At 48.8% G+C, this 15,890-nt stretch overlaps 5 protein-coding genes across 5 annotated transcripts; 3 read left to right on the forward strand and 2 right to left on the reverse strand.

Moving 5' to 3' along the window:
- Positions 1-1,397: 1,397 nt before the first annotated feature.
- Positions 1,398-2,966, forward strand: gwt1 (putative GPI anchor biosynthesis protein Gwt1; the record flags this gene model as incomplete). Its single annotated transcript, XM_015554696.1, has 2 exons — positions 1,398-1,493; positions 1,560-2,966. 2 exons carry the CDS (start codon positions 1,398-1,400, stop codon positions 2,964-2,966), a joined length of 1,503 nt encoding a protein of 500 aa, XP_015404321.1.
- Positions 2,967-3,222: 256 nt separating this feature from the next.
- ANOM_009441 (amidase) lies at positions 3,223-5,231 on the forward strand (the record flags this gene model as incomplete). The annotated part of the gene is made up of 3 exons (XM_015554697.1): positions 3,223-3,347; positions 3,462-4,048; positions 4,114-5,231. 3 exons carry the CDS (start codon positions 3,223-3,225, stop codon positions 5,229-5,231), a joined length of 1,830 nt encoding a protein of 609 aa, XP_015404322.1.
- A 413-nt stretch (positions 5,232-5,644) lies between these two features.
- On the reverse strand, positions 5,645-7,539 carry pdeA (3',5'-cyclic-nucleotide phosphodiesterase PDE1; the record flags this gene model as incomplete). The annotated part of the gene is made up of 3 exons (XM_015554698.1): positions 5,645-6,436; positions 6,491-7,176; positions 7,378-7,539. 3 exons carry the CDS (start codon positions 7,537-7,539, stop codon positions 5,710-5,712), a joined length of 1,575 nt encoding a protein of 524 aa, XP_015404323.1. The 3' UTR covers positions 5,645-5,709.
- Positions 7,540-9,660: 2,121 nt separating this feature from the next.
- ANOM_009443 (SSH4 family protein) lies at positions 9,661-11,653 on the reverse strand (the record flags this gene model as incomplete). Its single annotated transcript, XM_015554699.1, has 3 exons — positions 9,661-10,758; positions 10,813-11,118; positions 11,200-11,653. 3 exons carry the CDS (start codon positions 11,651-11,653, stop codon positions 9,995-9,997), a joined length of 1,524 nt encoding a protein of 507 aa, XP_015404324.1. The 3' UTR covers positions 9,661-9,994.
- Positions 11,654-12,480: 827 nt separating this feature from the next.
- ANOM_009444 (aminopeptidase P family protein) lies at positions 12,481-14,066 on the forward strand (the record flags this gene model as incomplete). The annotated part of the gene is made up of 2 exons (XM_015554700.1): positions 12,481-12,577; positions 12,685-14,066. 2 exons carry the CDS (start codon positions 12,481-12,483, stop codon positions 14,064-14,066), a joined length of 1,479 nt encoding a protein of 492 aa, XP_015404325.1.
- Positions 14,067-15,890: the final 1,824 nt, after the last annotated feature.

The following is a 15,890-nucleotide window of genomic DNA, read 5'->3' on the forward strand; positions in this document are numbered from 1 at the left end:
TTTTGAGACAGCCCCCTTTTTTCCCATAATCCCCTCTCGATTATTTGAAATGTCCGAATCATTATCCCCGAGCTCAGTTTTTGAAATCTCTTTACGAAGTATATGTCATATATGACGTAGAACAGCGAGGTATCAGGAATAACATTGTTGTATTCCCCGATACTATCGACAGTGCCGAGAATACCCCAGAGTGCGCAAGTGATGTTGGTCTAAACAATAGCATGCAGTGGATGTTGTACTAATGCCGTGTGTGGTGGGCCCCTCTCGCTGCTGCACAACATTTCAGAATAGCCTAACAGCATCCGCGCTTTTTTGTTGGCGAAGGTGGTCGTTTACATTCCTGGAAATCGACGATGATCGACTTCGTGGAGTCCGGAATCGACAGATGGTTTGTGTGAATGACAGACATGGATATTGTGAGAAGACTCCCTGTTTCAAATATAATCTGGCCTTAATCTCATGGTTTATTAATGTTAGTCACTATTTCTGGCCATCAGAAAGCAAGGGTAGTGTCGCTCCCGTACCAATCATGGACCGTCCTCTGCGCAACTGGTTCATGCTAAGTTGGTCCTGGGACACAGGCTCCAAGCCTAGTGTTGAACTAGAGAATATCCCTCCATTCAATGGTTGACACTATCCATGGTCAAAGGCCTATGAGACTCTTGCCCGGTCTCGGATCTTAGAATCTCGTGTCTCTTATATAGAGACAGTGTATAGCCAACAATATGTCCCACGGTATGCGATTTGGGAGATCAAGGTCAAATAAAATAAAATAAAATAAAAATAATTCCGACGTTGGTGGACACGAGTCATGGCTCGATGCTAAAAGGAAAGTTAAGTACGAGAGGGGTCTTTAAGTTGGTTAGTTCCTTCCGCTTCACCCCTTGGCCTGTTTTACCAATCCCTTTCGATGCCATCAAATGCTGCTGACGAGATATATTTCGCTGTGACGGTGCCCAGGAAAGAATTAATTGAGCAACGTGGCCATTGTTTCAAGAAGACGATATCAGCGTAGCCATATCTATTGCCAACGTTTGAGAGCCTGGCTTGTTCAAGGAGAGCAATTGGGGAATTGCGTGGAAGATGGCAGAAGATAATTGATCGAAATAATTGCCATTTGAGGGGAAAGCAACTAGTGTAATTGGATTACCATACACCGTAATTATGGACAGCCCCGCATTCCTTTGCATTGTCACTTGTGTACCGTACAGTAATGTACATGTACATGTACATGCTGTTCGATGCACGCTGATTGCAAGCTGTCATCATCTTGTCCGATAGCTTCTCCCTTGGTATGGGTCGACGAAGAAATTATACCCAATTCTCCAGTACTGAATTGAACTGAGGGGGTCACTGGAAGGAAGCTTCAACGCGTAGCCAGCAATCGAGGCATTAACATGGATTCAAGTTACAAAGCTCGAAAAGAGGCGTTCGTGTCGAATCTCACAGGTGGAAGCATCCTGGAGATCAACGCCGTCACCCTCGTTGCTCCTGTAAGTGGTGCTCTTTCTTGACTTCGCTCTACAGCTACGCTTTGACTAACACAATCAACCAACCAGGCCTCAGTTCTTCTCTGGTCGGTGCTCCAGTCTCGTCTTTCCTTCTTCAATCCCTATGGTGCGCCGGCACTAGTCACCGACTTCTTCCTCAACGTGTTGTCCATTCTCTTTGCAACCACACTCTATTCATCTGCGCCATGGACCCTAAATATTCTCCTAACCCTTCCGGCTCTCATATTACTCCTCACTTCGACGCCTTCCCGCACGCTACCAAAAGCTAAACCTCCGCGCTCATCAGCCGCAGCTAAGAAGAATGCCCCGAAGCATGCGTCTAACTCGCCCGAACCATTACCTGTTCACCCGTTTCTCACAACTTATCGTGCCGCTATGATGGTCATCACTTGCGTTGCTATCTTAGCGGTTGATTTTCGCGTTTTTCCTCGGCGGTTCGCGAAAGCTGAGAACTGGGGCACATCACTCATGGATCTTGGGGTTGGGTCGTTTGTATTTTCGAGCGGAGTGGTCTCTGCTCGCTCAATTCTTAAAGGTCGGAACAGTCGCTCAAAGAAGATTGCCCTGTGGCAGAGGTTGACAGCCTCCATACGACACTCAATCCCTTTACTCGTCCTTGGATTGATCCGATTATATAGCGTCAAAGGTCTCGACTATGCGGAACATGTAACGGAATACGGAGTGCACTGGAACTTTTTCTTCACGTTGGGCCTCCTACCCCCATTTGTGGAGATCTTCGACGCCCTAGCTACAATAATCCCTTCCTACGAGATCCTATCCCTGGGTATTTCGGTCCTGTATCAGGTAGCCCTGGAATCGACAGATCTTAAGAGTTACATTCTTGTCTCTCCGCGCGGGCCAGACCTGCTTTCTAAAAACCGGGAAGGTATTTTCTCCTTTCTGGGATACCTTGCGATCTTCCTTGCTGGACGTGTGATTGGCATCAGAATCATCCCGCGCGGAACGTCGCCGTCACGGTCACCCCAACAAGCCAGAAAGAGTGTGCTTATTAGCCTGGGACTGCAAACTCTTGTTTGGACAACGCTTTTCGCGTTTAATTCCACACACGCGATGGGTTTCGGGGCCGGAATCCCAGTTTCGCGCCGTCTGGCTAACATGCCTTATGTGCTCTGGGTGTCTGCCTTCAACAATGCTCAACTATTCCTTTTCTGTCTCCTCGAGAGTACTTTCTTTCCCTCCACCCATCGGGAAATTGGGAAGGACGGCGAACTTGAACGGACATCATTTGCGACAAGCCGCATCATGGCAGCCTTCAACAAGAATGGGCTGGCACTGTTTCTCGTAGCAAATCTCCTCACGGGAGCTGTGAATCTGAGCGTCCCCACACTCGACGTCACCACTGCGCATGCCATGGCGGTCTTGATCGCATATGTGGCCATCATAACCGGCGTCGCACTAGCACTGGACAAAGCTAACATCAAGCTCAGCTTGTGAAAACATAGAGTTGTCTATATAAAAATTGTGTAGAATAATAATGGACAAATGTACCTTACGAACTTTAAACTATAAATAAGTAAATCGATGGAGCCGATCGGTCATCCTATGATGTGACACTGTGGCTTGGCGCTGGACCACATGCTGAACCGCGGTCCATTGATTGATTTATCAACAGAATGATTTAAACTCATCACTACTACATTTTCCCACACTCCTCTGTGCTCTAGGGTCGAGAGATCGCCCACGCCTCACAATGAGTTCCCAACCGCAGTTCATCCACTATCCCGAGGTCCGTGAAGGACCGTCCGTCCCCTACAAGAATGAAGACCAATCAATCCCCGTCTTTCGCGGCCTCCCTCTAGCTATCGGAGCTACACTGTAAGCTTTATATCCAACCAAGCATTTCTGCCAAATTGAAAGGAAGCAGGAAGAAGGAAGAAAAAAGGATATGGATCACAAGCGAAATTTCAACTAATAATTCACCCCAATCAGAATCCACAACGTGAGCTTCATCCAAAGCTACTTCTGGCGCAATGCCGGCTTCGATATAATCCACGATATTCCCCATTTGAAGCAGTACGCCGCCCGCTACGATCCTACCGTTGTACCTGTTCTTGAGAACAAGCCCGACATTTCCCCATCCCCGGCTGAACTTACCATCCCAACTCAGAGGAGGAACCGGTCTTCGGGTTACTATACCTCTGCCGATTACCATGCGCTGTATAAATCTGGCGAATTGACCCCCCTCGCCGTGGCCGACACATTGATGCACCTAATCCGTCGGGATACGAATCCTCCCGGTAAGCACTCCATTGCGTTCCTAGATTCGCAGGTCGAGCGGATTCGTGCTGCGGCGGAGGCATCGACAAAGAGATACAAGGATGGGAAGCCGCTGGGTCCGCTGGACGGAGTACCGGTTGTTGTGAAAGATGAAGTGCACATTGAAGGATACCGACGGACTGTGGGAAGTAAATTGGATTTCACAGGCGACTTTACGGGGACGTCATGGTGTGTGAAGAAATGGGAAGAGGCCGGCGCAATCATTGTTGGAAAGACGACCATGCACGAGTTGGGTCTGGGTAAGCTGTGTCTACAATATTACTTCCCATGTAAAAAAGCAGCATAGCTAACTAAGGCAACACAGATACCAACAACAACAACCCAAATTACGGAACGCCCCGCAATCCCCATAACCGCAACTACTACTGCGGCGGCTCATCCGGCGGGTCTGGCTACGCTGTTGGCGCAGGTCTGGTGCCCATCGCCCTAGGCGCAGACGGTGGAGGCTCAATTCGGATCCCCTCATCCTTCTGTGGAATCTGGGGCCTGAAGCCATCACATGGCCGCATTAGCGCCACGCCAACGGTATCCCTCGCGCAAACGGTCGGCGTCTACGGCCCTATGGCAGCCAGCATCGACGATCTGGCCCTCGCATACCGCATCATGGCAGCGCCCGCACCCGCAGAGCAAGACCCATCATCCGCATCCTTCCCTGACCCCCTCACTACCCTGCAAGTCCACTCCTCCAAGCCGCGCACCAAAACCATCGGTATCGTCAGCGACTGGATCGACCGCGCCGAGCCTCCCGTCCGCGCTGTCTTCGATCGAGCCCTCGACTTCTACCGCAAACAAGGCTACGACGTCATCGACATCACAATCCCTTACCTCCCGGAAGGCCAGCGCGCCCATGTCCTCACCATCATGACGGAAATCGCTTCGGGCCTCACCCCCGACCAGATCGGCAAGCTATCGGCCCCCAACAAGGTCCTCGTCTCCATGGGCATGTGGCAGATTTCCGGCCAGGATTTCCTCGCCTCCCAGCGTCTCCGCAACATCATCATGTGTCATCTCGCCTATTTGTTCAGGAAGCACCCGGGCCTCCTCATCCTCACCCCCAGTACGCCCATCCCCGGCTGGAAGATTAACGGCGAGGCTGACCTCTCGCGCGGCTTGTCGGATGGGAAGTCCTCCGTGCGTAATATGGAGTATGTGTGGCTGGCTAATTTCACCGGCTGTCCGGCTATCAACTGTCCTGCGGGTTATGTGCAGGATACTCGTGTGCCCGTTGGTTTGATGGCTATGGGCGAATGGGGTACTGAGGAGGATCTTATTGCTTTCGCTAGAGATGGTGAAGCCATTTTGGACCTCTCTGAGAATCAGTCGGCTATTAAAGAGCAGGTGGATGAGCAGTCGACGGGTCTGAGGATCCCTTACGGTGAAGGGTCTCTGTGGGAAGACGTGATTGCTTCGGCGAGAAAGTAAACCGTAGGTAAGATCCTTAGATGCTTATAGTTTGTCTTCTTGTCCTATAGTTAGCACAATAGTTGGTTGTAATAATGAATATGTCCAAGATGCCTGGCCGATGGCATTGCTTGCTTGATGGAGAGCGTTGGTACCGCCGTCAAAGTTTTGGTATCATTGTGCTGTAAAAAGAATAGTTCGTAACATACATAGATAATATGGAATCGAGGAAAGCAAAGTAAATGTATGTACATCATTTAAGATACATAAGTTTGTAGCGCTGAAACTAGGGAGATGGGCTCAGCCCTGTAACCAAACAACGATGGGCACGACACCAAGATCGTGGAACGATCCAGTCTCCGCTTAGAGTGGGCCTCCTGATATGAGGCAGGAACCTTCTTATATCACAATCCTGGGCCACGTGGCGCTTATGAACGTTGTTCATACAGAGTACATGAGACTCAGAAAACCAAATAGGAGCTTTATCGGTCTGTCACCCTTAAATGTGAACACTCTCTCCACGTTTGGGTGCATGGAATTCGCATCCCAGATTAGCAGCCTGCGCCTGGTCTCGAAGTTGAGCCACGATAGTATCACTTGGACACGGGCCACCATCCATGTCTTCTTTGATATGAATGAGATAGACACTCAAACTAACCAAAGGTGCCTCATCGTGCGGCCAGTTAGACTTATCAGCCAGGGCTCCTATAGCTTGAGTACCAGAAGGATCAGTGGAGCTGCCGGGCACTGCTTGGGGAGCGCTGGTAATTGCCGCTGTAGTAGCCCCAGGAAGCACATCTTGTGACCGCCGAGTCTTGGGACTCGTTGGCTGCGAGTCTGCGGGTGTTTCTCTACTGGCGCGTTTGCGTTTGCCAGTCCCTGAGCTGCTTGGGTATCTGGCCTTAACAACTTCACTAGCCAGCACCTTGAGCTCCGCGATTAAGTGTCGGGGGCAAAGATGGCCGTATAAGGACTCATCCTCCACATCATCAGTATAAGAGCATTCGATGAAGATCGCGCGTAGTTTCCCTGAAACTATACGAGGTGCTGCCGCCTCCCAAACACGCCTGTTGCGGGGCTCGACTGAGATCGAATCGGGTTCCACGTCGCCGAAGATGATAATCTCGCGGCCCGAGTGTTGTTCACGTATGAAAAATGCAGAGCTTTCAACACTCGTCCAGGTATCTCGCGGATTCGAGGGTCTACGTATGGCCGGAGACATGTACCTATACAATTCGTTTGCTTAGTACTACGGGTAGCATCCAAAGGACCAAACTTACCCTGGCTCTTCTTGTGTCAAGGAGATAGCGGCTCTTGAAGCCGAACGCATCATGAATGGATCACCCAGATACATTGCAGTACTTAACGAGCGCCGCATCTCAGATTCAGGGGTATAGTGTCTCCTAGTACACCCATGACTAACGCCAAAACATCTGTAGTACAAACCCTCACAAGCCCGAGTATAGCCTCTCATTTCATCTCGGCCCATCCTTGGGTTGCCTCCTTCTTGCAAACGTTGGTATGTGATCAGACCTGCGCCACCATCTTCATCTGAGAGGTTTGGCCAGATCACTTCGTTAAAAATATGAGTCTTTATGGCGGAGATGACAGAAGGTAGTGCAGCTACTGTCTTCGGACCGTTCGTTGCCTCTAGGATTGGCGAGTTCATGGCAAATCCTGAGAAATGGTCTAAGTGCGGATGAGTGACCAAGATGGGTCCAATGACTTCTCGCAGGATGTGTGCTGCATTCGCTGGAGCAGTCTGGAAAGGTAGAGACATGTCGGTGAACGGGCCAGCCTGAACTACCATCTCATCCATGTCATTGTGTGTTTCTAGGATATGAATTATTCCACTGAGTAGTGTTCCCGCATCGACCGCAATCACTGTATCTGGTCTCCAGCTAGTTGATGTCGATCGGACGAGAATTCCCGTGACTCGATCTTCCCGTGGGCCTCCTGTTGGACCCTTTTGAGACAAGTTAGCATTCAGCCCATCTGTCGAATTCCGGGAGTCGTGTGATACTGCGGAAAGATAGAGCGCCGAGGGATGGTTTAGGCAGGAGCCACAAGGCCTTGTCCTTCGGATACGAAACCATCATGCGAAGCGAGACAGACTGGTGATTGACGGAATGGGAATTGTTATACATGTGTTATAGGCTGGACTTACCAGAACAATTACTTGTAGATCTCCTTTGCCAGGCTCGGGGGGCCTCGCAAACGGACCCGCTGCAGGAGCTTCAACATTGAGCTCTGGGCCTACACTATCCTGCTTTGTGTTCCCCTTCCCTTTTCCTCTCCCGGAAGCCCGTTTGCCTCGTGACTGATTCATTCTCGTCTGTACGCAACTAAGAAAATAGATTTGTTTTCCCTCGGTTAACAGATTTAGGAAACAAGCATCTAATCTGTGGAGGTGCCGAGTATTGAATATGGTATTTTTCTCAGTGCTGGCCAGCTCACTTTTAGAAGAGAGAGTGTGTATATGTGCAGAGGTGACTGCGAGATTCACAGTTGGTAGGAAGATTAAAAGTTAATAAAGTGAGTCCGTCATCTGGTCGACAACTATCTCATTGCTTTTGCTCGTCAGAAATATAGCGAAACGGCAGACCTCTGGCAATTTCGTGTCGCACGCGATTTCGCAATTGGAGTGCGGCAAGGAGATGCGCAATGGTTCTACAGCTCCTTAGGATGTTGTCTGGCTGAGTACAGGACTAGCGGAGCTATTCGAGCACTAACAAAGCGTTGTGAGATCTTCCGTCACGACATGTAACGATGATCATTGCTGAGGACTCACCGACAGAGAGCTTCTAGAACCGAAAGACCGGGTCAAGGCGTCCACAAATTGATTGCAATTGCCTTCGGTAGGATGGCTACTGTCCACAGAATCTCCGACAAGGCTCGTGTTACACAAACCAGAAGCTTTTCTAGGGCAGGATTTCCTTTTTCCTCCGTTTTGGAGTTCGCGTGCGGAAGTGATTTAAATGTGGCTGGTAATCTGCGATCGGACAACCGCGGTTGACGGATAGGCCCAACAAGGAACGACAAAGAAAGTAATGATGATAAATCGGCAACGTATACTGCCTGTATGCCCTACCTTCTTACTTCAAGAAGTTAGTGGGAAACCCCAGCCAGTTGAGAAAGAGGTTAAAGAGTGGTGCCGCGTACTTCGAGTTGGGGAGCAATGGGATAAGAAATAAGATCAGGAACGAAAGGAACAGCCTTCAGCGCAGCTGTGACTCTTTTTTCTTTTTCTTTTATTTTTTTTCCCTTTTCCTTTCCCCCTCACATGAGCAAAAGGCGGGTAAGCAGAGGCCCATTCTTTCATTTCAACCGATGGAGAATAAAGTTAGCGCAAGTAGTAGCAACAGCTCGAGTGTAACCGTGCGAGCTGAAAGGAAATGTATGGTTGGATGACGTCGACAGACCGTCTCCAGTTGCGGCACGCAAGCCGATTATCGCCTGAAACTCGGTGATCGATCTGAGATTGTGGGGAAACTCATTACCTGATTTAATTCGTCTGACCCACTTTTTCCCTTTTGCTTTGCTTCTTTTCTGCCCTACGAGGTGAGTATGTGGAGTACTCGTCCTATTCGGTGTAGGGATAGTAGTACTAGGTAGTAGCGGTGGTGGGAAGTTACTGTGCTCCTACCTTCCCTAACGAGCCGGTCCTAATCAATGAATGCATGTATTGATTTGCAAAAGGAAAGAGAGACACTTGGCGCCAGGGTCATCCAAAGGAACAAACAACAAAGGATTCTCACGGCAGAATGTACTTCACTCACTCTCCATTTCTCGCGGTCGGAGGAAGAAAGATATGTACCGAGTGGAATTGAAATAAGCAATTCCTTCAGGTGTGAAAATGTATTATATAAAACATTCCGCTGACTGTCAAGGGGAGACGGTGATAAAGTCGAGTTGAGGTCTTAACAGTGTCCCATTTGCCATGTGGGATATAATAATAGCACTAGCAAATCGAAACGAATGATCTCTATATCACCGCAGACTACCACGACGTTATATCTAACGCGGCTTGTTTATCAAGAGTTTCTTATCCTAGACATTATCCTGGTAAAGTTTGTATTATTGCTGCCAGCATTGAATTCTCAAAAGCTTACCGCAGAGATGGCTTTCTTTTATGAGAAGGAAGACAACATGTAGTAAATATACCATGAAGCATGAGAGGGTGTCAAGTCCTCTAGCAGATATAAACATAAATTAGCGATGAGAAGTCAGCTGCAGTTCTGCCACTACATATACAGGCAGAAAAAAGTAAATGTGAGTGTAGATGCAGTCAAGAAAGGGCATTGTTTGTGGGTGGGCTGCTTCAAGCGTCACCCTCCACGCACAGCATAGAGTTATTCCGTTGCAAGTACTTCTGAAGGAAAGTAAAAGAGGATATCATTTGACAGGTCTGATATGTCAGACCCTTCCAGGGGTAAGCAGATCCCTACATGCCTTGGGTTGAGCTGCAAGCTTGCCCAGAACGTTGGTGGTGCCATGTCTTCCCCAAAGCATGTCGATCTGAAGAGACATAGAAAGCAAAGCACAAAGAGCCAATCCCTATATACGTTATTTATTTCATGTCATTGCCACATCCTGGTGGCATAAAGCCCATAAAAGCCCCAACCGCAATAATCCCATCCATTGGAACGCCAACCGTGGCCGCTAAAATCGATTAACAGAGAGGAAGCCAGCATATTTGATGGCTCGAAGACCATATACACACATCATAGGTTTTGCTAGTAACGGAATGAAACAGAAAATTTAGATTGTACGCCTCGGCTGAATTAGTTGATTCCATTCGGACGAGAAGGATTGCCATCCCGGTTACCGACAGCCGCATCATAGCTAGGTATAGGCGGTTGATCCTGGCGTGGCAGATCTTCACTACCTCTTCGGCTGCTATCGGGGCTCGAGTATTCCGGTGGAGGAGCCTGGTCGATATCTTGGGTATTCAACAGGGGAGCATGCTCCCCATCACCAACATTTGTGCGGCTTGAGCCTTCTCCAGCATCTTCATTTGAAGGAATGTGGGCGAGCTGGGCCAGGGAAATATCGGTCGGGGACCGGACCGGACCGGGACTGGCTGATGGTGCAATTCGGACTGTGGAACTCGTACGTGCATTGTTGGCATCCTGATAAACTCGCTGGGAAATTTGAGCAGCACTCTCGCGACCGGACTCCAGCAAAATGCTACCCTGCTCGCTACCATACGGTGGCGGGGGAGCTAAACTACCCGTCATTGGCGCCAACCCCCATTTCTTGACATTGGCCTCGATAAACACAAAGCCCATTTGTCCGAAGTTGACATGAACGGTGCAGGGCCCATTTGCTCCGATAGTGGGGAAGAAATTTTGAGCTTTTTGGCCATGAACCACATCTTCCAATTTCTTGCCATTCCGAGTGAAGAATATCGTGCCTGAGCGGGGCCGATAACCAACGCCGATCACATCGCCTTGCGACAGCGGAGGGCCATATAGTGTTGGCGTAAAGGGCTGATTATATCTCCGGTGACCTGTGGTTTGGTATGCCACTGAGGCTCTATGATAACCTAAGAAACAGTGACATTAGCGTTTGGCATGCACCCAAGCGATAGTAAACCTACCTGGTAACCGGAACAAAGGATATGGCTTGGTGGTCATGCCAATACCAATAAGAGTATTCTCGGGCTTATCGTATATCTTCGCCTCCCAATAGTAAACATCGTTCTGTTTCGGAACAGGTAAATTGGTTTGCACACTGCATTCAGAATCGTAGAACTCAATCTCTGTGCGGGCCTCGACAAAACAGTTGGCGATTTCCAGCTCCGGTTGGAACTCCCATGCTGAAACACCCTTTTCTTGGATCGCGAGGAACTGGGAGAGAGAGATATCGGTTTGCATCGATTCGGGTGGGTTAGCTTCGATGAATGCTAGAACACCGCACAGATTAGCGATGAGCGATACTCCTACACAAAGTCTTTGCATTCAGCCGCCAACGAGCAGAAACTCACCCTTTGCCCTCAGATACTCGGACCGCGACAGATCATCCATGGCCTCCAAAGCCTCGGTCTCCTCGCGCAAGAACGCTTGCTCATCATCATATTCACCCGGCCGCCCAATGCGGTCCAGAATAATTCTACCACGTTGAGTATACTTGAAAAAGAAGAATATCGCAAGAACAAGCACCGCAACTGCTGCAGATCCGAAGGCGGAGAGGACGCCGATCAAGATACCCTTGCCGGTAGAACCCGAATTGCCACTGGCGCTGACCAGACCGCCATCCTGACTTGAAGAGGACATTGCCAATAGGACATGTTCGATATTGGATGCCACCCGTTGAGGATCGGTGGTCGGATAGCGAGACTGTGAGGCTGGCGACGTCGTTGGATCGCTTATCACGGAAGTGGTGAGGGTCGAGGGAGCACCCCATAGGGCACTGAGCCCCGAAGCCTCAGATCCCCGCATTGTTCATTGACTGGTTGGGGACTCGACGTCAAATTTAAATCAGTATAGAAAGAGTTGACAAAAACAAAAAGAGGGAGAAATAAACTGCAGCGAACAAAGTGGATGGAAGTGAAGGGGCGGAAGGAAGAGGGTATAATGATGAGATGAGAAGATGAGTTGGTGAGATGACAGTACAGGAACGGCGAAGTTAACAGTCCAGAATCGCCGCCATGTGGGGAGGCGCAGCGACGCTTCCGGACAATTGCGTTCGGATAACGAATGTGTTGGTTCAACGAACTGTAATACAAAGAATAGATCAGGTTCTCTTCCATATAGCATCTACCACCCGTTTCAGAAATTGGAATTACTTTATGCTTGTATCCCATGGATGCAAGGCTAAGAAAAGGAGTGAGTAGTGATAGTTATTCTACCACTCCTTGCGAGACCTTCGTACGCCTTCTAATTCCAAGAAAGTGTGGCATACCAGTGTATAGTTATTACAAGAACAGATGATGACCCTGCATCCAGCCTATGGACAGGTACATACATACTACTACATACCCGACTCCGTACAGTACCTGGATTTTGAGACTCAATACTTACTACAGGTAGTACTCCACCATCCCAGGTGCCGTTTAAATACCGGATGTACGGTACCGTATCAGTAGGCCATACCCAACCTCAACTTAGCCGCCTCCAAATTAAACAAACAAGCTGATAACATCTTTCTTTGCTCCTTCTCCCTATTCTTGTGGTTCCTTGCAGCCCCTTGGCTTCCCATGTAGATATATAGCTCTTCCTCCCTTTTACACTCCTTCGTAAATATGCATTCGCACATATCTCCAAGTATGCGTGTCTCAGAGCCATCTGACGTTGCCATCCGCTCTGACGATACCTGCCATATCCGCCTTACTTGGTCAGGCAGCGAGTGCGATAAATATCCAGGTATGCAAAGGAGCCGAATCCTCTAGATTCTTCCCCTCCATCCCTTTCTTTCGGGCCCCTAGAGTAACCTTGATGTCTTTTGGAGGCTGACAGGCGGCGGTCCGCAGCGAAGCAACATGCGCGTAAAGTGGCCATGAAATTAGGAGTGTCCTCGGGCCTTATCTACCTTGTCGGCCAGCCTACGGTCAATTGGGGCGACTCAGACCAACCACAGCCATTTCGACAGAGACGTTATTTCTACTACCTTAGTGGAATAGATGAGCCGGATTGTTATCTGACATACGATATTGGAGCTGATTTGTTAACGTTATACGTCCCGGACTTCGACCTACGTCGTGCGGTATGGATGGGACCGACGCTGACTATCGAGGAGGCTCATAAACAATCGGACGTGGACCGTGTCAATTTTTTCGCTGCCTTACAGCATGATCTTGAGTGGTGGACAAACAAGAACAAGAGGTCTCATCCGATATATGTCCTCCATGATAGCCAAAAGCCAGTGATACCATCAGAGCGCCCCTTACTAGATAATGAACGGCTCCTTCCTGCAATGAACGCAGCTCGGGTAATCAAGGATGAATATGAGCTGCGGATGATACGCCAGGCCAATTGTATATCTGGCCTGGCACATCGCAAAATACTTGAAGGCATTCACCGCATGTCCACAGAGGCAGAAATTGAGAGTTCGTTCTTAGCTACGTGTGTCTCCCACGGTGCCAAGAACCAGTCATATGCGATCATTGCTGGCTCAGGAGAGAACGCGGCTATCCTTCATTACGTTAAAAATAACGAGCCCCTCGATGGAAGACAGCTGGTCTGTCTAGATGCTGGGGCAGAATGGAAATGCTACGCAAGTGATGTGACCCGTACGATTCCTTTGTGGACAGACTGGCCTAGTGAACGTGCAAGGAACATTTACCGTGTAGTTGAGGAGATGCAGGAAGAATGTATTAGACGCATCCGAAAAGGCGTGCGATTCCGAGATCTGCAGCTGCTTGCACATGAGATTGCGATCAAAGGTTTACGGAAACTCGACATACTCACAAACGACTGCACAAGTGCCATCTACGAATCCGGGGCCTCTGCTGTTTTCTTTCCTCATGGTCTGGGTCATCATGTTGGTCTCGAGGTCCACGATGTCTCCGAAAGGCCTATCACAGCTTTAGATGGGAATCAAGCTAACTGGGGTAGCCATGACTTCGTACCGCTTCCTACCGACGGCAGTTGGTCTGTACCGTTATTGGACGAGGGTATGGTAGTAACCATTGAACCGGGCATCTACTTCAATAGGCTCGCCCTTCTGAGTGCGCAGAACCAGCCTTTGGCGAAATACATTAACTTCAACGAGGCTGAGAAGTACATTCCTATTGGGGGCGTCCGCATTGAGGACGACATTTTGGTCACCGCTGAGGGGTACGAGAACCTGACAACGGCACCGAAGGGCGAGGAAATGTTGGAGATCATCCGTCGCGGGATCGACAATTCTTAGTCTCAATCCCATATGCTCCAGGTGGAGTCGTCACTATCATTTTGTGGTTTCAACTACTCCGTACTTTCGGGTCAATGATCTTAGATAATTTAGAGCAAGGGGATTCCAGGCTCGTAAACACGATTTATCAAGAGATTATGGTGTAACTTATGGAGGCCTCTAAGGAGTAATAGCTAAGTGGCGCCCTTCTAGTCCCGTCTCCTTTCTGGGGCTTTTCCTAGGCGCCACCTCTTCAACTATCTCTCTATCATATTCACACCACTTTTACCTATATTGGCATTCGGAATAGTACATACCTGCCTTCTAGAAGCTTTCTACTCCGCTGATCGAAACGACCACGGTGCACCACCGCACAGAATGATTCGCCGAGAACCCCCATAATATTCCTCGCCAAAGACTCCTTAGGTATCTTTACATTTCCACAAGGCCGACAAACTGAAATCCCTCAGTCCAACAGTACCCAATTAATATCTCGACCGGCTGGTTTTTAAATAAGTAATAATCATCTACATGGCGATTGACACAACCATGTCTTATCCTGAGCGTGAAGCCACTGAGGATCCATGAAAAAGAAGTGGAGGAAACTTTGAAAGGGAAGGATATAGAGAATTCCAGACATAGTACTGCTACATGACCTTTGCCCTACATGTCAAAAGCCCAACAAACGATACAGCTGTCCAACGAGACAAACAAAATAATCCCTCAATGAGAGCTCTCCATGTGCTTTGAAAAATTTTCAGGTGTGCCTGTACGAGTGGACCACTGACGCATGCACAGACAAGTGTCAAATGATGATAGCTTCCCCATTAGTCGAGTTTGAGGTAGGTACGGACCTAATGATGGACTGGTCAGCCCACTCGAAACGCGCATGAGACTAGCCACAGCTCCCCAATAGTAAAGCTCTATCTAGTCTAGTTTTGTGCGTACTTAGTGTCCCAAACTAAACAGCTACTACTATGGAGAGGAGGTGATACCCAGTCTAGCAACACCCAACACGCCAGTAAGAAAATAAACCGGAATGATGAAAAACCCAGCCTGATACCTAACCCTCTTTCCCTAGCAGGTTGGAAAAGATAATTTTCACCCTTTCGCTTTTGTATTGCCTATTTTGAAACACGATCCATCCCTATGATATCATTGCGATCAATGCCGCGAAATCCGTTGATGGATGACGAGGGCGGATTTGAAATGTTCTTCGGTGTTCTTCTGACTAAATCATGGTTCCCTGTTATGCAAAAATTACGCTTGGTACGACCTGTGAGCGCGCCGATCGGTCCGTACGGCATCCCTTCATTTTAGACAGTCTTAGGCACGGGAGCTGCGGCATCGGCCTTGTATGGTATTGTCAGCAGGCAACTTTGAAGGGGATCGGGACCAGAATTGCCGTCATGCCATGACTCCAATCATTTTTTATTTTTGCTCTTCCTAAAATTTCTTAGTGTGGCTGTCTAACGTCTCCTGATCGGGATCTACGCAACTTGCATATGGACCCTTGCTATTTGCCTGCGACGGAGCCGTACTCCGGACTCCGACTTGCTTTTTTTGTAGATGAAAAATTGTACCGTGGACCTCCCCTGGTACAGCGTACAAATGAGCCATGAGCGACGATTGGTTGTAAATACGTGAATTATTATTATTATTTAAATTTTTTGCTACTGTGGCATCAGATCTTGCGTGACAATTGAGTTGAGTATGCCTTGACTTTTTTTATCTTGCTCCCTGAGGACATTGACGGTAGGATGACTCAAGAGCACGCAAGAACAAAATCCGCTACGCCATTCCAGATTTTGATGAGGCCATTTTTCACCATAGTAAGGGCTTGTT

Source organism: Aspergillus nomiae (genome assembly GCF_001204775.2).
Source record: "Aspergillus nomiae NRRL 13137 chromosome Unknown contig00271, whole genome shotgun sequence".
NCBI classification, from domain to species: domain Eukaryota; kingdom Fungi; phylum Ascomycota; class Eurotiomycetes; order Eurotiales; family Aspergillaceae; genus Aspergillus; species Aspergillus nomiae.